The sequence below is a fragment of the Lontra canadensis genome, unplaced genomic scaffold (genome assembly GCF_010015895.1).
Source record: "Lontra canadensis isolate GAN:19392208 unplaced genomic scaffold, GSC_riverotter_1.0 scaffold20, whole genome shotgun sequence".
NCBI classification, from domain to species: domain Eukaryota; kingdom Metazoa; phylum Chordata; class Mammalia; order Carnivora; family Mustelidae; genus Lontra; species Lontra canadensis.
Genome location: NW_022631014.1, coordinates 18945322 through 18969622, shown reverse-complemented (window position 1 = coordinate 18969622; position 24301 = coordinate 18945322). Strand labels below are relative to the sequence as shown.

Below are 24301 nucleotides of genomic sequence, written 5' to 3'. Positions count from 1 at the left end.
CCCACATGGACAGGACCCCCACAGGTACCTTCCCAACACATACCTGAGCCCCCAGAGAGACCCCGCTGGCAAGGCCTAGCTAGAGGCTCCCAGGTCACCCCCTCCACCCCCATCAATAAAAGTTGGTGGAGCTCACAATGTGTGGTGTGTGGGCTTTCAAGTCTGGATCACTCAGTTGGTCCATCTCTGGGGGAAGGGGCCTCTGGGACTGGAGGGGGTGGTCTGTGACATTCCAGGGACCAAGCTCTCGCCACTGTCTTCCATGGAGGGGTTTGCTTCTTGCTGGTCCTTCCTGCCCAAGGGGACAGACAACCCTCATACTCAGTGTAAGTGTGGGGGACATGGAAAGAGAGGTGCTGGGGCTCCAGTTCCCCCCAAACACACATGCGCGCGCGCACACACACACACACACACACATATGCCCTTTATAGGGATTTCCTGGCATTCCGGTAAAGAGACCATAGGAATTAGTCTTTTAACTTTTATAAAAACCCTCAGCCCAGGGCCAGGCCAGAGGGCGGAGGGCTGCAGTGTTTTTCCTAACGGAACTGAGGAGAACTCCAGGGACAGGGCCAGCTCCTGGGACCCCAGAGAAGCAGCAGCACAGACGGGATGTTAGAGCTGAAGGCAGGGCGGGGCCTCTAGCTCCAAGTGAGAGGTTGGGAGCAGCCACAGCAGCCCTGTTCCTGGATGGGGACAGAGGGCCCGGCCTGCTTGGGGCAGCCCCCATCAGAACCCCCAAACCTAGTCCTGGAGAGACACCTTCACAAAGAGGGTGGCAGACGGGTGCTGGTCTCCGTTCTTAGACAAGAGATGGACATGGCGGTATCCTGGCAAGGGGGATGGGCAGGAAAGAGCACACAGAGAGTTCTGTGAGGCGTCGTCAAGAGGCTTCCACAGCCCAAGGTAACAGGCCCTGCCTCCTCCACCTTGCCGTCCCCTCTCCTCAACAAACACTCACCTTGCTTGAGGCTGCCCAAGGGGATGGTGCTCTGACCAATGAAGTCGTTCTTGGAGGATGCGTCATAATCCTCCACCACAAAGCGCACCAGGGCAAGCTCAGGCACGACCACCTCAAACTCAAACTCTGTGTCCCACCACGGGTTGAAACCTAGGAGTGCAAGCAGCACGTCAAGAGCGGGCTGCCAGCTCGGGGGTCAGGCCCCACCCAGGCCCGGCGAGTACCGTTATTGGTGACTACAGCCGTCTGGCGGCTGGCCACGTCCCGGCCCACGCCGTGGATCTCCACTGTCACCTTGGGGTCCACAATTGAATTCTTATTCTTGTTGACTTTTGGCAACTGCTGCCCGGAGATTACCTGAGCAGAGGCAAGGGACAGAGGAGGGCTCAGGAGTAGCAGTGGGGAGGAGGGAGGCCCCTGGGCTCCCGTCCTGCGGGTGGCTGGCCATACCCTGACAGTGAGCCGCTTCCGGGTCCACCAGGGCCCCTGAGTCAGGGCACGTGAGTTAAAGGTAGAGTTCGGGTCTCGCAGGAAGGCGGGCTTCAGCACGTACCCGCAGGCCCCGTTGTCCTGGAAGCGGCCCTGGTATACATCCATCTCTGGGCCAGGTGTTTGGAAATTCAGGGCCACTGTAGGCAGACAGAGCAGTCACGGGCTGTGGGCTGGCCTTGGGGGCCCTAGAGCCCGGCCTATTCAGGGTACATGGAGGCCTTAGGGCCACACAGTGAGGCAAAAGCGGGGTCTGGCATCCCTTCAGTGCCTCCTGCCTTCCCACCCCCATCACTGACCCACAACAGCTTCACATTCCACTTCCGGTGTCAGAATTCAAAGGGCTAATGTGCTAACCAGGTGAGGTCAGACCCTGACTTACTGGCAGGGGAATATGTCCAAACCAAGACTACCAGCTCCTAAGCCCACAAGTCCCTGTGTCTGGCCCCAGCGGGGTCCCCAGAGGCACCTGACCCCTGGCCCTCTGGACTGAAACCCTCACCCTGATCTCCTCAGCCCCTGCCAGCCCATACCGATCTGGCAGCCCCCGTTCCACATCTCCACGGGGCTGTAGTTGGAGGAGTCCGTTCTCCACCCAGCAGGGTAGATTCTGCTCAGGTGATTGACATTGTGGCGCACTAAGCTGTTTCCTGAAAAGGGTGGGGGTGGTCAGAAGCACAGGCCTCCTAGGGAGCCCAAGCCCCCCCTCCCTCCCCCGCTGCCCTGCCCCCCATCTGGTAACAGCAGGGAGTGCCCCATTCAGAGTCATGGAGCCAGGCCTGGCCCCCACCAGTCTGAATACTGAGACAGCCAGCCAGCACCCTGAGGGTGCCGGGCTGGGGCTCACCTGACTCTTGGAGCAGCCGGAGGACGCGGTTCTCGGAGAAGGACACCATCTCATAGAAAGCCTGCCCTGGGGTGCCAGGGCTGGAGAAGCCCCCAAAGTGGACACTCTTGCAGTAAATGATCATATCGGAGAGCTCCTTCACTAGCCTGAGCTTGTCCTCCTGGGGGCCATGGGGAGGCCCAGGTTAGATTCAGAGGTTGGGGCAGGTGGGCACTGAGAGAGCCAGAAACCCAGACGCAGAGAGACAGAGAGGGAGACAGACAGAGAGAGGGGGGCAGAGGGTCTGAGTGGCAGCCACAGAGAACTGAGACAAGGCAAACATCCCATGATGGGGGACGGCCCCAGGGCTGCCCCCTCCCCAACAGCTCCCTCTCGAACCCTGGGCTTGCGCTGCACACGGCTCCTCACGGCCTCGTCCTCCATCTCAGCAGCCTCGTCCTCATCAGACACGACAGTGGCTTCAGGGCCACCCTCCCCGCCAGGGGGCAGGAGCCCCCCAAGCTTCTTTCCCTTCAGCAAGATCTTCCCCTTCAGTTGCTAAGAAGGGAGGAGCCGCTCGTTAAGACCCAAGGGCCTCCCAGCCAGTCCCCCTGCTCTCTCGTCTGGGTACCCCCATGCCCACTGCAAACCTCAGGGGAAGGCAGACTGCTGGTGACCCCATCCAGCGGCCGGTCCAACAGCATGGGGCCCAGGATGGTGCGCAGGTGTCGCGCCATCACACGCTGCTGCTCCAGGCTGCAGTGATTCTCCAGGGACAGGATGACGGGGTAGGGGGACGCCTGGAGGCCCGAGGGCAGGTTAGGAGTGGGGGGACCGCCGCTACCACGTCCCTCCTCACCCGCCAGGGGCGCGCGCAACCTTGAAGGCGTAGTCCCGGATGGCCCTGAGCACGTCGCAGAGGAGGATCTTGGAGGTGAAAGTGTAGCCGTGGTAGATGACCGGCTCCTGGTTGGGGCCGTCCCAGCAGTCGAGCTCCAGGCAGCGGCAGCCTTTGCACAGCGCCCTGCGGGTAGGCGTGGCGGCTAGGCCCTCCGACCCCGCCCCCAGGCGCCCGGCCCCGCCCCCAGGCCGCCCAGGCCCCGCCCCTGCCCCCTCCCCGGGCCCCACCGGATGTAGGCTTCAGTGCTGCTGGGCCCAGTGAGCTGGTCTTCCAGCAGGTAGGTGTTGTGCGAGGAGGACATCAGGTAGTGGCTGAGCGGCTGGCCCATGTCCTGGTAGACCCGCCGGTGCGCCAGGCTGAAGGCGCTGCCGTCGGCAGACAGCAGGTACATGAGGAAGCCGTCCTTTGTCATCTGCCGCTGTGCCTTGGCTGCGAAGGAGGACACCAGTGCCCGTGAGAGCCCTTCGGGCCAGGCCAGCCACCTTCAGGAGACCTTCAGGGCGCCACCGCTCTGGGAGGGGAGCCCCCTGCTGTCCGTGTCTCCCTGTCCTGAGCTGTTATCTCTCGGAGGCGGTGAATGTGAGTCAACCATCAGCCTGTGACTACCCCAGGGTGGGGCCCTGTCTTCTCCGCCTACGTCCCCCACACTGTGAGGCCCCCTGAAGCCGGGGCCTCATCTCCTCCTCTGGGCCTCCAGACTGAAGCCCCTCCAAGACAGGGCCCCGTCGGTCCATCTCAAAGCCCAGCCCAGGGCGGAAGCAGGAAAAGGGTTTGCTTTCCCAGGCTCCTCTCTATTTCTGCAGGAGGAGTCCGCAAAACCCTCTGGAGAAGCAACCAAGAGAGGGGTAGTGATGCTGGAGCCCCGTCTCCCATCTGCTTACTTTCATGGGGCAAGCAGATACTGACCAGGGTGCCCCTCTGTTCCCTTGAGCTCCCTACACTCGGGCTGTAGTCTCTCCAGGGGTCTCCCAGCCCGGTGTGGCCCCAGGGACTGCAGGCCACAGCCTGTAGCCAGGCTCTCACCAGTCTCACTGGGCTCATAGCGCTCAATGAGGGAGAGGGCCAGTGCAGGCCCTGCCGCCTCCTCCCGCTGCTGGTGCTGCAGGAACGTCACCAGCTGATCCACCGACAGCGTTTCCCTGGAGCCTGCCGCCTCCGCGAAGGTGCGGTCAATCTCCTCCCGCTGGGTCAGCATCTTGTAGAAGGCCTCAATCTCATCGTCCTCCAGGGAGTCCGTCTGGGAGTGGTCACATTCCTGCCAGGCCGGGTGGGCAGGGCTCAAAGCGTGTTCCCCACTAGGGTCCCAGGGCCCATGGCCACACAGACCCAGCCCTCACTCCCTGCCTCACCCTGAAGATCTTCCGGGCATAGCTGTCATCCACCTGGATGTTGAGCTCCTTCAGGAAGTTCTGCAGCTCCTTGAAGCTCATCTTGTTGTCCTTGTTTTTGTCAGCTTTTCGCAAGCAGGAGTGAATCCAGCTGGGCAAGAAGTAAGGAAAGAACCCAGGAGCCCCGATATCCCCAAGGTCCCAGCTGTAGCTGGGTTTCAAACCCAGGGTCCACTCCTGGGCCCAGATGGACTGAGATCACCTACAGACAAAGCTCCCTTAGGGCCTGCCATACCAGCATTCCAGAGACAAGACCCGAGGGCCTCTTTGGAAGAAATGCTATATCCTATTAAGGGGTCTTTTTTCTATTTACTGGCTTCAAACCCTTTCATATTAAAAAAAAAAAAAAATTCTTTCTCACTGGGAAAGCGTTCACTATAGATAGCTTACAAAATACAGAAAAGTAAACAAACAAATCCCCCTGGTCCCGTCAACTTTTCAAGATATGTCCTTCTGGTTTTCAATACATAAGTTAGCCAACCTGACTAAAGCGCTTGAGGCTTATTTTTACAAGAAACAGCAAACTTGAAGCCACAGATCAGAAGGTGAGTGTCTCACAAGCAAAAACAAAGCCTGCATCACATCCTCACAATGGGGGCACTTAGCCCCACTTCTCCATTATCCCTCGCCTCTACCCCCTCAGACTTGACCTGGAGAAGTCAAGAAAAAGGACCTCCACATTATATTCCAAAGAAATTAAAGAACAAAGACAACAATTTTTTAAAAAATGACAGCAGGTTTTTAGAAGAAGTCACAAAGGAAACAACATAATTGATGCCATGTAAACTTTAAATAATTCTGAGGGTCAAATAAAGAAAAAATAAAGCCATCCAGAAAACACGATGATGACCCTAATAACTAAATGAGAAAAGGCCATAAACTAACCTTTTTCAAACATTCTCGGTAATCAAAGACATTAACAGTTTGCAAATGAGAAGCAGTTCCTTAAACTCTAAGATCAGCACTTGAAAAGTCTATTAGCCAGTGCAGGTAAGGGTGAGGTGACATGGACACTCCCATCTATCACTTGGATAAAGGAAATTGTTCAACCCTTGGGAACGTGATGCAAAGATAGAGCTAAAGCTCAAAACCATTACATCATTGGACTCACCAATTCCACTTCTAGAAATCTACTGGTAAGGAAATACTCCGGAATACCGAAAGCATTTAGGAACATAGTTCTTTGCAATGTTACTTATAGTAGTGAAAGACTGAAAATAAATGTTCAACACTAAAAGAACAGATCACTAACTTAGAGGGCATCAACTGCATATTACACAGTCACTACAGCTTTTTGTGGAGACTCTACTAACACAGGGAAAAAATTATGACATAATGGTACACAGAAAATAGATACAAATATAAGATCTCCACTATTTTTGGCAAGTGCATCATTAGGCAAATTACAATGCAGAAAAGAAGATTGGGGGCAGAACCCGAATACTAGTAGTTTCATTTTGTCAGCCTTTAAAACTTCAGTCTGGGGCACCTGGGTGGCTCAGGTGGTTAGGTGTCCTACTGTTGGTTTTGGCTCAGGTCATGATCACAGCATCACAAGATTGGGCCCTGCCTCGGGCTCTGCACTCTCAGTGGAGAGTCTGCCTAGAGATTCTTTCTCTCTCCCTCTGCCCCTCTCTGCACACATGCACACACACACTCTCTTTCTAAAATAAATCAATAAATCTTTTTTAAAAATTAAAGAAAACTTCATTCTAACATAGCCATACTTTATGTATATATTTACATGAAAAAATAATTATGGCAGAATTCCAGGTTAAAAAAAAAATCAACTTCAGAGTAGTCCAGCCAAACATGAGGTCTTCATGTCGATGATTATTTAGCAGGCTGGGATGGCTTTATGATCTCAAGGGCTGGGCAACAGAACCCTCCGGGGGCACTAGACTGTCCAAGGATAAGCTGATGCTACAGAAGTGGATTTTTAAGAAAACTCAAAATTAGGCAGAGGTAGCACTGAGAAAAAATACATAAAAATCTATGAAATGCTGAAAAGTACAGAGTAAGGAAACGAAAAAAGCTCAAAGGATGTCCCTTAAAGCAGTTGGACATACACTAGCAATGAATAATCAGAAAATGAAATTAAAGTAATTCCATCAAGTAGCCTCAAAATGAATTAAAATACTTAGGAATGATTTTTTTAAAATGTATAGCTTATACTCTGAAAACTACAAAACAATGTCGTAAGAAATTAAGGAAGACCTAAATAAATGGAAAGATACCCATATTTAAGGATCACAAGATTTGATATTATTAAATATAGGGAATACTCTCCAGATTGATCTATATCAATGCAATCCCTATCATAAAAATGCTGGCTTATCTGCAGAAATTGATCCTAAAATTCACATGGGACGTCAAGGGACCCAGAAGAGTCAAAACAATCTTGCAAAAAAAGAACAGGGGCACCTGGGTGGAGCAGTCCGTTAAGGATCCAACTCTTGATCTCAGGGTCATGAGATCAAGCCCTTAGAGTCTGCTTGAGATTCTCTCTTGCTGTCCCTCTGGTCCCTCCCACTCCTGCTTGCTCAATCTCTCTCAAATAAATATATCTTAACAAAAAAATTTTTTTGGAGAACTCACACTTCCTGATTTCTAAATTTACAAAGTTACAGTAACCAAACTGTTGTGTGCTGCTGCAAGGATAGACATAGATAAATGGAATAAAACTGACAGCCATGAAAACAAACCCTCTTGAGGTGGTTAGTTAGGCGTCTGCCTTCAGCTCAGGTCATGATCCCAGGGTGTCCTGGGATCAAGCCCTTTGTTGGGCTCTCTGCTCAGTGGGGAGTCTGCTTCTCCCTCCCCTCTGACTTCTCTCTCTCTCACTCTTATTCTCTCTCAAATAAATAAATAAAATCGTTAAAAAAGAAAAGAAAAGAAATCTTCATATTTACGGTCAATTGATTTTCGATGAGGGTGTAAAAACAAGTTCAACATGTGGTGCTGGGACAACTACCTATAGGCTAAAAAAAAAATGAAGTTGAATCCCCCACATCCCACCACACACACAAATGAATTCAAAATGAAGCAAAGACCTAAATGTAATAGCTAAAACTATAGAACCTTTAGAAGAAAATAGTAAGAGTAAACATTAGTGATCTGGGGTTAAGCAAAGCCTTCTTAGATATAACACCAAAAATCACAAGCCACAAAAGCAAAAAGCAAATGAATTAGACTTCACCGAAACTAAAAATTCGTGCTTCAAATACCATCAAGAGAAGAGAACCCACACAATAAGAGAAATTATTTACAAAGCATAATTATGACAGGCCTTGTACCTAGTATACATAAACAACTCTTACAACTCAATAATAAAAAGACAAATAACCCAGGTAAAAACTGCACCACGGATGTGAATAGACATTTCTCCAGAGAAGATACAGGAAAGCAAATAAAAAACCAAGGCTCAATATCATTAATCATTAGGGAAATGCAAATCAAAACCATGATAAGATACCTATCAAACCCCAAACCAAACCAAAAAAAAAAAAAAAAAAAAAAGTAGAACAGTGTGTTGGTGTGTTGAGGACTTGAAGAAATCGGAAGCCTGGAGCATTGTCAGTGGGAGTAGAAAGTAGGTTGGATGCTGTGGAAAACAATATGGCATGCCTCCAAAAACTTAAAAGTAGAATTACCCTGTGATCCAACAACTCTGCTTCTGGCTATAGACCCCAAAAGAATTGAAAGCAGGGTCTCAGATGTTTGTGTAGCCATCTTCACAGCAGCATTATTCACAACAGAAAAAAGGTGGAAGCAACAGAAAAAAGGTGGAAGCAACAGAAAAAAGGTGGAAGCATGCCCATCAATGGATGAATGAAAAAACAATATATGGTGTATGCGGACAGTGGAATATTATTATTTCACCTCAGAATGGGAATTTGGACACGGGCTACCACACAGATGAACCTTGAGGACATTTATGCTAAGTGAAATAAGCCAGTTGCAAAAAGACAAATACTGTATGATTCTACTTGTCTGAAGTCCTTAGGGTGGTCAAATTCAGAGAGACAAAGGCAGAATTGTGGCTGCAGGGGGTCAGGGCTGTCGAGTGGGGACTGGAGGTGTGAGAATGAGAAGTTGTTGTTTAATGGGGAGAGAATTTCAGTTTTACAAGATGAGAAGAGTTGCATCTTGCACTGACAATGTGAATGTACTCAAAACAATTAACATGGTTAAAGATGGTAAATCTTATGTTATGTAGATTTTACAAGTAAAGATTTTTTAAAAATAAATCCATTTTAAAAAGAGCTTAACAGGGGTGCCTAGCTGGTTCAGTAGGTAGAGAGTACAACTCTTTTTTTTTAAGAGTTTTAATTTATTTATTTTAGAGAAAGAGAAAGAGCATGTGAGAGCAGGGGGAGGGGCAGAGGGAAAGGTAGAGAGAGGAAATCTCCAGCAGATTCTGCACTAAGCATAGAGCCTGACGTGAGGCTTAATCTCATGAACCTGAGATCATGACCTGAGCCAAAACTAAGAGTGAGACACTTAACTGACTGAGCACCCAGGTGCCCCCAAGCATTCAACTCTTGATCATAGGGTTGTAAGTTCAAGCCCTATGTTGGCTGTAGAGATTACTTAAAAACAAAATCTTAAAAATAAATAAATAAATAAATAATGGGCAAAGGATCTGATATTTCTACAAATGACCAATAAACACATGTAAAGATGAGTGCCTGGGTGGCTCAGTCATTAAGTGTCTACCTTTGACTCAGGTCATGATCTTAGGGTCCTGGGATTGTGCCCCACATTGGGCTCCCTGCTCAGCGGGAAGCCTGCTTCTCCCTCTCACACTCTCCCTGCTTGTGTTCCCTCTCTTGCTGTGTGTCTCTCTCTCAAATAAATAAATAAAATCTTAAAAAAAAACCACCCAAAACAAAACAAAAAACACATGTAAAGACAGCTGACACCATTAGCTGTCAAAGAAATGCAAGTCGAGACCACAATGAGATACAACTTCACACCTACCAGGGTGGTTAGGACAGAATAGTAGTAATGATAGTAACTAGCCTTGGCAAAGATGTGACAAACTGGAACCCTCATACACTCCTGGTGGGAATGTCAATTTCCTTGTTGGAAAACTAGAAGTCCCTCAAAAGTTCAAACATACATGCAGTTACCATAAGGCTTGTAAATTCTAGGTACGTACTACACAAAACTTCTGCACCAGTGTTCATAGCAGCATTAATTCATAAAAGCTCCAGAGTGAAAACCTCACCGTCCATCAACCACTGGCTGGGTAAATAAAATGTGGAACAACCACACCATGGAATGTTATTCAGCCGTAAGAAGGAATGAGGTACTGAGTGACACTACAACATGGATTCACCTGAAAAACAAGCTCCATGAAAGACACACAGTCACAAAAGACTCTGATTCCATTTATATGAGATGTCCAGAAAAAGGCAAACATAAAGAGCCAGAAAGCAGATTAGTGATTGTCTAGGGCTGGAGGATTATGGGGAAATGAGGCCTGACTGCTCATGGGTACAGGGTTCCTTTTAAGGTGATGAAAGTGTTGTAAAATTACTTACAACCCTGTGAACATACTAAACAGCATTGACGTGTACACTTTAAGCAGGTGAATCACATGGTATGTGAATGATATGCCAATAAAACTGTCATTAAAATAAAGGAACTGAAGCTGGTTCCACCCTAATCCTCTGTACCAGAAGTCTGACCACTTTGAACCACAGGCTAGTGTGCTGTCGTGCATCCAGATGTGGAAGTGAATTTGTTTTAAGCCTATAGGCTGGCCTGCACATGAGGCCCAGGAAAATTTGACCATTCCCCAAAGAATGGCACAGGGGGTGCCTTGGCCTTCCAAATTCCCAGACAGAAAAAATGTAGTAACTCCAAGAAACAGTCAAACACTCAAGACTTGGTCTCACATGGAAGCTGTTGCCATTAGCAGAACTCTGTGCTGGTTATGGGGGGAGAAGAAGGGACAGTGGGGGCTGCACTGAGTAGACCAAACAGGGCTCCAGGTACCTCCTCTGCTTCCCTTTGTGTAAGGACTGAACTGTGCTCCCCCCAAATTAATATGTGGGAGTGCTACCCCCCAATATGATGGCATCTGGGGATGAGTCATGGAGGGCTTATATAAGGTCTTGTAATTCATGATAGAATTACTGCCCTTATAAGAGGAGACACCAAAGATCTTGTCTGTCACTCTCTCTGCCATGTGAGGACGCAGTGAGCTGGCAACCACTCATGAGCCAGGATGAGAGCTCTCGTCAGAACCCGACCACACTGGCACCCAGACCTCGGGTCTCCAGCCTCCAGAACTGTAAGAAGATTCGTTTCTGTCGTGTAAGCCACCCACCCAGACTCTGTTATGTCGGTATGATGGCCCAGGCTCAGTATCTTCCATAACCAGGCTGCCCTGGCCATGACCACGGCCAGGATCCACAGGCTAGGCCAGGACCCACCACCACCAGAAGGATACTGCTGCAGCTTCTGCCTCTGGTCCATGGAGCCCGAGTGATGGATGATCTTGCGCAGACCCAGCACCCAGTGCTGGGCCTCCGCCGGCGATGGCGCAATGAGGTCCAGTGTGTTGCGCTGGTCCTTGAAGACCACAGAGAAGCAGCGGTCCTCGGGCACATCCCGGGCGAACTTCTCCATGCCCTCTGTGCGGTGCCCCTTCCGTACCTCCTGAATGTCCTCAATGGAGACTGCAAGAAGGGGATAGGTGGCAAAGAGAGTTGCGAGGCCTGTCCCCACCCCTGGTGTGGCCAAAGCACAGCATGGGTACCCAGAGCCAGGGATGGAGCTCAGGCCGGATCCAGAGACAAGGAGTGGGGTGGGAGGACGGACAAGGGGAACACAAGGGAGGAAGGAGGACAGAGACTGAGGTGGAGGAGGAATATGAGACACAGCTGTGATGGGTAGGGGAAATAAGGGGAGGGAGGTGGGGAACAGCGGGAAAGACTGACCCTAGAGAAGGGCACCTGGGACCCCAGGCCCTACTGTTTCCAGATGGAGGGAGGAGGGCCCCTGGGAGAGTACTCAATCAGGGCAGGGCTTTTAGAGACGGGGAGAGACCATTCTGGAGCTTGGAGCCTGTGACAGATAGGATACATACCCTCCAGATCGTACTTGACTTTGGGCCTTTGGGGCGTCTTCCCCGCAGGCCCCTCCCCTGACCCTGCGGGAGCCTGGAGCCACACTCAGGCAGCCCTGGCCCTGGGGTGTGGGGCCACAGGGAGAAGTGCTTGTGCTGCAGCACAGACCCGACCTTGGCCTGTGTGTGTCTGTGTGTGTCCTGATCAGGGAACCCCTTGGTAAGAAGAGTGCGAGAAGGCTCTTGCCCTCTAGGACTCAAAGTGGTGGCCCTTAAGGATCTGAGAGAGTCCATCATTCTGCCCTTAGGAACTGGGGGGAGAGCCCTCCTCTCACATCCAAGCCTTCCAAGCTTCAGGGAGCAGCAAGACTGCCGCCTCCCCACCGCCCCCTCCCCCGGACCCCAGGGTGCCCTTCCTGGCCTGGCTGGGAGCCAGTCCCCTCAGCTGGGCTCATGCTAAGCTGCTCAGCATCAAGGTCCAGGCTCCGCCCCTGCCCCACCTATGTTCTGAGCCATCTATCTGGCCTGGGTCCTAGCCCAGCTCCAGCTGCCAAGCTCTCCTATGCCTGTCTGTACCCCGAGTGCCCAGAAGCCTCCTATGCACCTGCAAGCCCCAGGTGAAGGGATGTGCCCAGCCTGGGTGGCAGGCTCCGAGAGTGGGGCATGTGAGCCCCAGGCCATCTGGGGTGCAGGGGATGTCCCTGCTTAATGCCTGCTAGGCCCAGACTAGCTGCTGCAGCCCTGGGCTGGGAGTGGAAACAGGAAACCGGAGCTGTGCAGCTCCCAGGCTGCCAGCACCCCCACCCGCACCAGAGAGAGAGTCCAGATGCCCGCACTGCTGATAATGCCTGGAAGCCAGAGTGGGGGGACAGGAGCAGCGGCAGGATCAGGGGAAACTTAGGGAGGAGGGAGCAGAGAGAACTGGGGGCACTGTTCCCCTCCTCCCTCACCTGGCCTCAGGCTCCCCGAGGGGAGAGAGCATTTGGGGACAACAGTCTCACTGCTCCCCCAGAGAAGGGAAGCAGCCAACAGGTATGCTCAGCCCGAGAGCCAGCTCGGTGTTACTCTGAGCACATCCCGCTGCACCCACCCCCTCAGCAGCCCCTCTGGTCAGGTCAGGCCACTCACTCATGCCCCTTCCTCGTTCTTGCCCCTGCACCTTGGCTCACATGGGTCTCCATCCTGGAAGGCCCCTCCTGCCCTTGTGCTCACAGTCCTTCTAGTATGAGGGGCTCATCTCTCCAGCCCAGGTCCCCTACTCCTCTTGTCTCTGCCCCCATGCCGGCCACCACCCAGTGCCAGGCACACAACAGGGAACCAGGCATATGTAGTGGCTGGTGGAGGGGGTGCCTCTCAGGAATCCCCAGAGCTCAGAGAGCGAGATTCCCTTTCCCACCGTGCCGCACCCCCACCAGTGCCTAACAGGAAGCCCCATATCAGGGCAGAGACCCATGAAGGAGCCTGGCTGGGGCCACCAACAGACAGAGGCGAGGTCTGGGTCACTCCCAGGCTGTGTGACTGACACGCATTCAGGTGGCTTTTGGAGAGAACTTCAGGATCTGTCCACTTTAACCCTACCCTGCCTGGCTCAGAAACCTTCCATGCCCCACGGCCCCAAGGCCCCAGCCCAGCTCTCCCTATCAAACCCTGATCCTGTCCTGCCTCACCCCTGACCCTGCCACAGGCCACACAGCCAGTAGACAATACTTTCTCAGGTTTCTGCCCAGCGTCCTAAGGCCCAGTGAACCCTTCCTGGGCACCTCCCATCCTCCTGTCCCCTCTCCCATCTGGAGCTTGTCACCTGTGTCTGGTTGCCCTCCCCAGTGGGCTGCCCCTGCCCCTTCTCCTCCTCTCTCCACCACGGCCAAGGGCGGGGGTCTGGGTTGGGTGAAATTCAGGTACCAGATCTTTCCACATTGTCCAATACAACAGCCGCCAGCCACACATGGCTATTTAAATACAAAGTAGCTACAATTCAGTACAATTAAGAATTCAGTTCCTCAGTCACACTAGGCACATCTCAAGGGCTCAATGGCTACAGGTAGCTAGAGGCACCCATACTGTACAGCATAGATATAGAACATTTCTATTATCAAAGAAAGTTCTTTTGGGTAGCATTGGCCTAAAATGTTCTCACTAGGGCGCCCGGGTGGCTCAGTAGATTAAGCCTCTGTCTTTGGCTCAGGTCATGATCTCAGGGACCTGGGATCGAGTCCCATATTGGGCTGTCTGCTCAGCGGGGAGCCTGCTTCCCCCTCCCCCCTCTGCCAGCCTCTCTGCCTACTTATGATCTCTCTCTGTCAAATAAATAAATGAAATCTTTAAAAAAAATAAATAAAATGTTCTCACTAAGTAAAGATGCAGTGGGCACTTCTCATTTTACAGAATCTTTTTTTTTTAAAGATTTTATTTATTTATTAGACAGATCACAGGTAGGCAGAGAGGCAGGCAGAGAGAGAGGAAGGGGAGCAGGCTCCCTGCTGAGCAGAGAGCCCGATTCGGGGCTCGATCCCAGAACTCTGGGATCACGACCTGAGCCGAAGGCAGAGGCTTTAACCCACTGAGCCACCCAGGGACCCCTCATTTTACAGAATCTTTAGGGCATTCTGTGCTAAAGACAGCTAACCAGCACAGCTTCTTTCTCTGGGAGGACTCTGGAGGCGCTCTCCATTTGCAGGGCCTTTTCCAAAGCTTCCAGAAAATCCTCAGACCCAACACCCTCCAGGGAGCTGCCCAGCTAAGGCCTCTCTCCACTCTACCCTACCTCTTTGCTATGGCCCCAGTCCCAGGAAGGCACTGCCTTCTGCGGCCCCACCTCACATCCTGGCCACTGATACCCGGAAGGGCCTTATCTGCCCCCGGACTTTGGGCTTGGCTTTTGTCCTCACTACACCTGGAGTCCTAATCCACCCAACTTCTCTCCTTCTCACATGGGTCTGGGTGGATACCCTGTGCGTTCAGACAACACGGTCCAGCAACCTCCCTACTCCTGAGCCTGGCTTTCCCACCTGTGGTCACAGTTATGTATCCCTACCCTCAAAAGGCTTTAGCCTCTCCATCTCTGGTCCTCCATGACTGCCCTCTCCGGCCCAGACTAGGCCTCAGTAGTCCCTTTGGTGATTTAAAAAACTCTTCTCCCCCATCCTTGCCAGCTTGCCAGCTTTAGTTTCCCTGTATTTGGTCCTGGTTGTGTGACCGACCTGGGCACCAACAGGCCAGGCCTGGGTGTCCCTATTTGTGGTCCTGGTCCAGGATTGACCTCCCCACCCCCATCCCCTGCCCCAACCAGCATCCAATTCCCCACGCAAGCACAGGGTCCACACTCTGCCCCCCCCCCCTGCAGCCCTGAGACACTCACACAGCTGGGACTCCGGGGTCCGCATGACCTTGCGCGACTCCTGCCAGATGGTCTTGCAATCTTCCTGCAACTTGTAGAAACGTTCTCGCCGCCATGAGTTGGACTTCACCTTCAGGAGCTGGCTGCCCTTTAGCAGTGCCTGTAGGTCCTCATCATCCTGTAGGCCTAGAGGGTTACAGCTGGTGAGATGCCACTTCCTCTGGCGTCCCTGCTGTCCCAGGCCCCATGCTACCTACTCCCACCTCTGGGCCCTCTCAGAGAAGGGTCCCATTTCTCACCAGCCTCACCCTCCGCTCACGGTTCCTTCTCCCACCTTCACCCATGCCCCATGGGTGATACTGGAGCCCTGCCTCCTCCAAAAAGTCATCTCTGATTGCCAGCCAAGGCCATGCAAACCTTAGGACACCCACCCACTCAAGGATACACTTGTGACCTGTCATCCACAGCTGAATGGACAAGGCGAAGCAGCTAATTCAAGAACACCTGAGAAATGCCTGAGAAATGGCCTGACTTTGGAAAACAAAACGTGCCCCTCCTGGTCATACTTAGGGGTTAGAGTGATCTGAAGGAAGCCGGGACCAAAGTAACAGGCCGAGCAGGAACAAAAAGGTTCCAGAGTTGTAGTTCTTGGAGTCAAGGTTATGGTTGCTGTAGGACCCTTGTGCCCATCCCTGTCACCCTCACCCCTCCTGCTCCCCCATCCTGAGCTCCACTTACTTGAGTAGGTCTCTGATCCTTGCCCCCCGAAGAGACAGATGAGCCCACTGTGGCCCAAGTTTGGCCTCTGGGATGCCCCTGGCTCTCCCCGTCCACCCCATCTCTGAGTGTCCTGGATCTGGGACCCTCAGGGAATAATAGCCCAAAGCACAGTGCTGCCTTCCTAGCAGCTGAGGCAGGACCCGGTGGCCCAGGGCCCTAAGCAAGGATCAGACCCTAGCTGCATGGCCCCTCCTGCGCGGCTATCTTCAGAGGCCTGGGCTGGCCTCCGCAGTGTGGGTTCCCAAAGATACAATGCCCTTTGCCTTAACAGGTCCAAGCAAGAGGTACCAAAGGGGCACTAGGCGCCCTCATCCCCTCATTCGCCAAACAGAGTCTGTATCAACTGTGATCAAGGAGAGACCACTCCCCACCTCAATGATTCATCAATATAATACAGAGATAGATGCATCTAGATCCATATCTATCCACGGAGCCAGATCAGTCCAGCAGCCATCTCTGCTCAGAGCTAGTTGGCCATCTCACCTCACTCCATCCCCAGAACTAAAACCATGTGGCCCTTCAGCAATCCTTTTCCTTCTGCTCCAGCAGAGCGATGGTATCGGGGACCATGTGGGTCCAGTCTGAGGGGCCTGTGACAAGGCCTATAAGCTTTTCTTTTCTGAGCCCAGATCCACAGTCCGACAGGCTATCCCCACTCCCCAACCCCACCAGCCTGGCCCACACACCCACAAGACAAAGGGAACCTTCTGGACCGCTTCCCCCAGGCCTCAGCCACCCATACCCACTCTATCCCTCCCCAGTCTCCTGCCACCACTAGGGACAGAGCCCAGTGCTAAACCCACACACACACCCTCATGGCTTTAGGCAGCTCTCCTCCCCCTGCCTCTGTTCCCCCATCAGCCCTGGGTGAGAACAGCACCAGAAGAGGCGTCTGTGGGTCTCCTCAGAGGTGAAAGTGTGATGTGCCTTCTTCTTTTTTTGTTCGAAGTCTCTGCACACTTCTGGGAGACCCCTCTGTCTTAGTATGAGCAGCCTCCCTTCAGCCCCAGGGGAGGCTCAGTGGAGCTGAGAAGGGCTGTAGGATGTCCTATACTGCTGGCTGTGTCTGGGGCACTTGGAACAAAAGGAAGGGAGTTCCCAGATGCCAGAAGGGAGTCCCTCAGCCTCTGCTGGGGCTTTCCATTGTCCTTTCTGAGGCTGAAGTATAATCGGCAGGGCATCTCCTCACCCTGGCCTGTCCCTTGCCCCCAAAGCTGGGCACTCATTAGGACAAGCCATGGCCAACAACACAGATGGTAATGGGGGAGGAGGTTGGAAAGTAGAAGGTGAGCCCCACCCTCCGGTTCTGGAAAACACCGTGGGGAGATGACATGTTCATCCTGTCCTGGAGCCAGGCTGTGGCCTTGTCTACGGTCAGGCAGAGATAAGTCCCCTGGCTGCTGACATGGTTTCTGGAACACGGACCTCAGCCCCAAGGTGGGCCTTGATAATAGCCAAGGCCTTCTGGGCCATTAGGGGACCTGTGCAGGCACCCCCACCTCTGAGTCTCATTGACGGCTGGCCCTTTTATTTCTGAGGCTTCTGGGCCGCCCACCCTGCCACCCTTGCTCCCTTAGTACCCAGAAAGTCTATGGCACTCGTTGCCCAGCCCCACTCACTCAGGTCCAGTACCTTCTCCTCCTGTCGAGTCCTGTCCCTGTACTGATGCATAACAGAGACAAATTGGGTCTGTGCCCCACAGCCACACAAAGCTACACAGTTACACACTGCCACACTCAACACACAGTGCCAAAACATCATCACTATGATAATCATAGCAGCCACCATCACATTCATGGCCAATACTTGAATAAGATACTGTTCTTAGCACATGTATTTAATCCCCCCAACAACCAGAGGAGGAAAGCACTATCATTACTCCCATTTTACAGATGAGGAAACTGAGGCTCAAGGAAGTTACACTGTGGAGTCGGGACTCCAAAGCCTGCCCAAGGGTTAGTGCTAGGAAACATTACCTTATGCAAGTCCCCACTCAGGCACATTGAGTAATGTCAGAAAATCCACATAACACATACTGTAACACAGAACCAGTCACCCGGGTCACCCACTGTTGATCTGTCGCCCTCAGTCAGTCAGGGCACTGAGCATCACACTGGACCACACAAGGTCGCACCAGTGCTACAGTGTCACACACTTGGTCACACAGTGTTACCCATCATCATTGCTGCACAGTGGCCCCCGTATCACACGAGGGACAGAATCACCACTAGTTTATCACACTTGGCATTCACACTTACACAGCATCACACTGGATCACATAGTCTCCGAAAATCATCTCCTTGGGTTACACGGTCATACCAGTTACACACTAGCCACATAACTAGTAGTGCCTCAGAAATCTGTAAACAGGAGGGGCGAAGGGTGGTAAGGGGTGGGGGGCTTTGGAGTGGCTCAGGTAGGATGAGAAGTAACCAATCCCCCGCCCCCCCTAAAACACTCCAAATGCCACCCCGGCAAACACAGACCCACAGTGGGTCTCACACTCACAGAAGTACTAAACTGGTCCAACCAAAGGATCAAAGCAACATATTCTACATCCTGCCCTAGCTGCCTTCCCAGCAGAGCTCCCTGCGGTCCTTACCCAGCCTCTGCCCATTGAGCGCTGCCACCTTGAGGCTCTGCTCCTGCAGGTAGAGCTCTCTGGAGCGGCTTCGACTCGGGAGTCCTAGGCATTGCATGACGCTCCCCACTGCCTCTGGGACACCGAGCCTGACCCGGGACAGCGCGGCCTCTAGAAAGCCCTGGTAGTGGGGGCGGAACTACTGCCCTAGGGGAGCACAGCAGAGCCCGGGCGTGGAGGGGCGGAGTCAGAGCCCAGGAGGAGGGGCCAGCCCGGAGGGGCCAGCCTGGAGGGGCGGAGCCTAGGCCCTAGAGGCGGGGCGTGAGAGAAATCAGGGCTAAAAGGGGCGGAGGCAGACCCCGGGAGACGTGGCCAGTCCGGGAGCAGAAGGACCTTTGTTCCTGGGGGTGCGGCAAGGGCGGACTCCAGGAGAGGAGAGGAGGAGCCAGAACCCAAGAGGCGGAGTGGGACAAATCTGTAACCCAGGAAGCAAATCAGTGGCGAAAGCAAGAACCCAGAAAGCGGATAGGGGGCGGAGCCACAGCCAGAGGTTGGGGTGGGAGGCGGGGGAAAAACGCACGGTCTGGGATGCGAAGTGGAGGCAAAGCCTCACTCAGGAAGCCGACCGGGGGCGGAGCTAAGGCCCCGAGGGCGACCCGAGGGAGGGCCCCGCACTGAAAACTCCGGGTTCAGGCAGGGAGGGGCGGAACCTCAGCTTTGGAGTTGGTGTCCCACCAGGGGGCGGTGTCCACCGGGGGCGGAGCCCGAGTCGCGAATTCTAAACACCTACTGGGGGCCGGGCGGAGGACGAAGCTTGAGTGAGATTGAGCAGAGAAGGGGTGATCGGGTAGCGGCGGCCTGGGTGGTCAGGTCTGTAAGAACGGGATAGGGCGGGGTCAGACGGAGCCGGGGATGAAGCCTGGGGCAGACCACCAAGCCCGTCAAATATTTTACTTCAATTACTCAACGAATTCATTGTAATTCAGCAGGCTGTTGCCTCACAGGCAGACTTGTTTCCTTCTCACAGTTTCTCCACCCGAGTGGGGTAATCTCCAAGGTTCCAAATGCGAATGGAATTCTTGAAAAAAAGGCTGATCTTAAAATGAGTCCATTAACGCAGGCTTGCTTTGATGAATAGATGAGAACTACTGCAACTTTATACAAAACTGTGCGGCCAGTGTGCTCGGGAACAGTGGGACCTTTCATGTAAGTTACAACTTCTCTTTCATGCACCCAGCCCCTACTGTGTGCCAAGGTCAGGACACCACCCAGAGGCCTGACTCACCCCTCTCTTTTACTCTCTGCCTCTGAATAGTTCCTCCATTCGCTTCCCTGCTGCCCCAGTCACCAGCACTGGCAGTGAGTCACCGGCAAAGCCAGCCATTAGCACGGCCAAGCAAAGCATCACACTAACAATAAACTGGAGCGCAGAGTGACTTGCCTAAGGTCGCGCCGCAGAGAATAAATCAAGAGAACGTGTGTTAGTTAGTGTAGATGAGCTGAAATATGTGGATTTTCCTCATGTGGAGGGGGAGGAGGCAGAGGGTAAGGCTAACTGTTTTAGAGAAACCACACAAGGGTTCTCATCCAGAGGATCAAGGACGGCCCCCCACCACAGCCCCACACCAAAGACCTATGGATAGAATCACATCTCAATATAATTTGCTTCCTTTGAGTTCTCATGTATTTTATTCAATGCATTTAAAAACATGACCCTGGGATGCCTGGATGGCTTAGTCTGTTAAGTGTCTGCTTTTGGCTCAGGTCACAATCTCAGGGTCCAGGGATCCCACCTGGAATCATTTGGCTTCCTGCTCAGCAGGAAGCCTGCTTCTCCCTCTCCCTCTGCCCCTCCCCCTGCTTCTGTGCACACACACTCTCTCTTGTGCTCTCTCTCAAAATAAAAATAAATAAAATCTAAAAAAAATTAAAAAAAAAAATGACCCCAAGGAGGGGCCCACAGGCTTCATCTGACTGCCAAAGTGACCTATGGCACAAAATGTTAAGATCAGTGTAGATCAGTGTGTGTCTGTGGGGTATGGGCCTGGAACCTCAGGCACAGTTTGGAAACATAATTGAGGTGATAAGGGGCTGGCTTGGGGGTACTGGCTCTTTTGCCAACCCAGAGTTCCTATGCCGATCGGTGCTTTCTCTTCACGACGTCTCCTGTAAACTGCGTGTTGCTGGCCATGGGGGGACAAAAAGGGCCCAGAGAGGCAAAGGGATGTGCTCTGGGTCAAAACATTTATAAATAGAGGCCAGATGAGGGCTGGAGCCCGGGGCCAAGATGAGCCCCTCCCACAGACTGCCTTCCACTTTTACAAATGCTAGTTTTGACAGTGAGGCAGGGTGGGACAGTGAGGTAGGGTGGATTCGGGGCAGGTAGAGTTAAGTGAAGGTGGACGTGTTCTGTAAGGGGAGGGCCTGTGATGTACTGTCCTTTGGGGTATATGTGGAGACCTGCTGGTGAGGCCAGCGCTGGTCTGGCTAGAACAGTGACAGCAAAGGTAGTGGAGTAGGGGAAGGAAGCCAGAAGACTGGAACATCAGTCTGAGGGCCTCCCAGAGACACCAGAAGGAGCCCCTTGATTCTTGAGCCCTGTTCTGGGCACATTTTTCCTAGCAAGGGACTCCCTTACAGTGCCCCCCTCATCTCCCAAGAATGAACAGGGCATGATCCCTTGGGGGTGGGCCTCCTGCAGCAACACAGCCCCTACTGAGCTCTAGGCACTGTTCCCATTGCCTTATATGTGTGACGGCATTCAGTCCTCACAGCAAGCCTATGACATCAGTAGTGTTCTTGTCCCTTATTTCACTGAGGAAACTGAGGCACCAAGAAATCAAGGGATTTGTCTGAGATGAAAAAGTCAAGGCTTAGGAGCACCTGGGTGGCTCAGTGGGTTAAGCCTCTGCCTTCGGCTCAGGTCATGATCTCAGGGTCCTGGGATCAAGAGTCGGGCTCTCGGCTCAGCAGGGAGCCTGCTTCCCCCTCTCTCTCTGCCTGCCTCTCTGCCTGCTTGTGAGTTCTCTCTCTGTGTGTCAAATAAATAAATAAAATCTTAAAAAAAAAAAGAAAAGAAAAAGTCAAGGCTTGAACTCAATCCGCCTCTAGAACCCATGCCTGTAGACTACACGGCATCTGCACCCATCTGGGGTGAGGACGTAAAGGACAGCTCATATCCAGGGAGGCTCTGTGGCAGACTGCCAACCGCCCAAGCCACATGTTCGGTGCCATAGGGCCCCAAATCTGAAAGGGGTACAGACTCCAATGGCAGTGTGGACACCCTGGAATGGCACAGGGCAGGGTACAGTGACCACCTCTTCCTGCCATCAACTCCCCTTGCCAGGTTCTTGCTTCCTGATCTGGTTTGCAGGAGGGACCGAGGCAATTAAGGGAGGTGATTCTGGGTGATGACCTTGAAGTGGCAGGGCCTGCAGATTGCAGTGTCCCTGACGGTCCCTCAGGAGGGGCTGGACAGAGTGAGGCATGTGGGAGGCATGTCTCAAAGAGAATGGGCCAAACCCAAGCTACGGTGCCTCCACGTGGCTTCCTCTCCAGGGAAGACACCAGGGGAGAAAGACAAGACAAAGGCACAGACGCCTGAGGATGGAGCCCATTCCAACATGAGCTATGTCAGAGGCGACCAGAAAGGGCTTTTAGGAGATCTGAGGGTGAGACAGACCCAGAAGAGGTGGCACTCTGCAGGACAGACAGCACTGACTGAGGGATGATGAGAGAGAAAGCAGAGGTCTCCACTGTGGTCCTCTGAGCCATCCAGACTCCCTTCCTGCCAGTTTGGCAGGAGCACTAAGGACACCTCTGGTCTGAGAAGAGGAAGCACTGGAAGGGGCAGGAGTCCCATGACCTAGGTGGATGAGGTTACCTTGAGGAGCCCAGGCCAGTGGTGGGAGGGTCACAGCTCTGGGCCCTGAACAAGGTCTCTCTGGGCCATGGACACTAGGAAACATAAGACAGACCAGGGGCTGGCTGAAAGAAAGAAAGATCTGAAAGAAAGATCTCCTATCCCCGAATTCCCCAGTGGGCAGCTGGAGGTGTCTGCCTTTCTCTTTCCTGTCTATTATCTTCATGTATGGCTTGGATGGACAGTGGTAGGCACTAAGTCTCCAACCCCAGGGATCCTAGAAAACAGGGAGATAGGGTTAGGCAGTGAGTGTATGGCCTAAGGGGCAGAGTTTGTTGAACTGGCAGATGATCTCAGAAATCAGGAGGACAAGGCACCCTTAAAAGTGACTGAGTCCCCAGGCTGGAGCAGAGAGATGCCAGACCAGATTGGGGGGCCTGACCTGCCAGAAGACCTCCAGGCTCTGGAGTGGGAAGCTGCTCTTTCTCCTGGAGGGACAGCAATGCAGCAAGGACTGCTCCCCGGTGGGTCAGAGGGACAGAACTCGACTGGACAAAGGGTGGAGCTGCAGGCAGTTCGAGGTGATACTCAGCCGGTCCCGCCAGGAGAGTGCGCAGACGGGAGGATCCGGCTGCTGCTTGCACCTTGGGCATCGCTGACTCGGAGTTCTGCGCCGAGCAGTTGAAGCTGCCCAGCCCGACCTCAGCCAACCTTGCGCACCTCATCTCCTCCCCCGCCCCGCACCCCCTCCCGCCACACCCACGCGGCCTGACGCGGTCCAGGCACGCCTGGACTTTGGGGAGCCTCTCCAGCCGGGCCCGGACGGTGTGGGGGAGAACTTGGTTATTCGTGGATGCTGGTTCCGTCCCTCCTCCTCCCTTCCGTGCGCGCTGGACCATGGTGCCCAGGCTTCTGAGACCAGAAGAAGGCAGAATCCTTGAGGCGGGGTCTGGGGGTCGCGGGTCGCCTTTCGAGAAGTCTTCAGAGCCGCACCCCCACCCCAACCACCACTTCGGGCCAGATCTGGGGGACAAGCCTGGAGACGCCCAAGGTCTTTCCTGGCAGTCCCACCCCGAGAGTCCTGTGCCGAGATTTCCCCTAATGCAACAAAGGAGCTGAGAGGCGGGCCCGGGGCGGGGCGGAGGGCGGCCGAAGGAACTGGGGGGTCCCCGGCCCAGGGCAGCGAACGGCTTCCCGCGGGGTCGGCCCATGTCAGGGTCCGCCCGCAGGCCAGCGGGGAACTCACCGTGCAGGGTCAGGAAGTCCCGGCCCGAGTCCATGCCCGACGGCCGGCGCAGCGGGAGGGGGCGCCGCGGGACACACGTGCGCGGCGACTGCGCCGGCGGCCTCGGGTCCGAGCGCAGTGTGGTGGAGGGACCCGATGGGACTCTGGTGGGAGGAGACCGGAGGTGGGCCGGGGAAACCGCCCCGCCCCCCGGGCCCGCCAACCCGCGCCTCTCCCCGCCCCCTCTTGGGGATCAGGGAGGGCAGAAGGTGGGCCAGCAGCCCTGCCAACCCCTGCCGGGGCTAGTGGGCGCGCCCCGACCAGAAATAGCCAGATTCCTCCCTCTTCCTCCGCCGCCACCACCCACAGGCCGTGGGCCCTATCATTACAGCGGGAGGCCCGGCCCCACGCCCTACCTGTGGGCGCCTCTCCGGGTTTGGGGTGCCGCTGGAAAGAATCTTCCCCGAATGGCGTCATTCGGGGAAAGGACCGCGTAACTTCCGAACCCCAGCCGGGGTGCTGCAAAAGGGAGCCTGGGCGTCCCGGCGTCCACCCGTGGCTCCCCGGATCTCTGCTTTCCTTTCTGCAAAATGGGTGCACCGGCATGGGTTAGGAGGTCCTTGGAGAAGTATGCCTAAATCTTGTCCGGAGGATGGTCCTCTCCTCTCTCGATGGGAAGTTTCTAACCCCAGGAGCGCCTTTGGTGAGGGCTGGGGCGCAGGCAGGGAAAGCTTACAGCGATTGGGTGCAGGGAACTCACCTTTTAGACTCACCCCAAACCCCTGGTGATCTGTACAGCAGAGTGGTGGGACAGGACCTAAAGGTGGGTTACATTTCTAGGGTTTCTTCTTTGGGTGGCCTCCCAAGGGG

The 24301-nt window shown here is 53.7% G+C and overlaps 1 protein-coding gene across 2 annotated transcripts; it reads right to left on the bottom strand.

Annotated features, from left to right (window-relative positions):
* Positions 1-467: 467 nt before the first annotated feature.
* Positions 468-23599, bottom strand: PLCD1 (phospholipase C delta 1). Of its 2 annotated transcripts, none has more exons than XM_032861211.1 (15): positions 23453-23599; positions 15005-15169; positions 11029-11257; positions 4527-4656; positions 4201-4432; positions 3405-3606; positions 3156-3300; positions 2927-3076; positions 2676-2834; positions 2298-2457; positions 1984-2100; positions 1412-1590; positions 1186-1318; positions 962-1111; positions 468-830 (listed from the first exon to the last, which is right to left on the bottom strand). In XM_032861211.1, the coding sequence occupies exons 1-15, from the start codon at positions 23484-23486 to the stop codon at positions 745-747; spliced, it is 2271 nt and encodes a 756-aa protein (XP_032717102.1). In that variant the 5' UTR covers positions 23487-23599; the 3' UTR covers positions 468-744. The 2 variants fall into 2 exon arrangements, with proteins under 2 accessions (XP_032717102.1, XP_032717101.1); XM_032861210.1 differs by lacking the exon at positions 23453-23599 and adding an exon at positions 18366-18501.
* Between the last annotated feature and the right edge of the window lie 702 nt (positions 23600-24301).

Coding starts and splice junctions, on each gene's coding strand:
- PLCD1 (XM_032861210.1), bottom strand. CDS start 18,462: ATGCAATGCCTAGGACTCCCGAGTCGAAGCCGCTCCAGAGAGCTCTAC. Junction 15,170..18,365: donor GCTCAATGGGCAGAGGCTGG/GTAAGGACCGCA, acceptor GTAACCCTCTAG/GCCTACAGGATGATGAGGAC. Junction 3,607..4,200: donor CTATGAGCCCAGTGAGACTG/GTGAGAGCCTGG, acceptor CCTCCTTCGCAG/CCAAGGCACAGCGGCAGATG.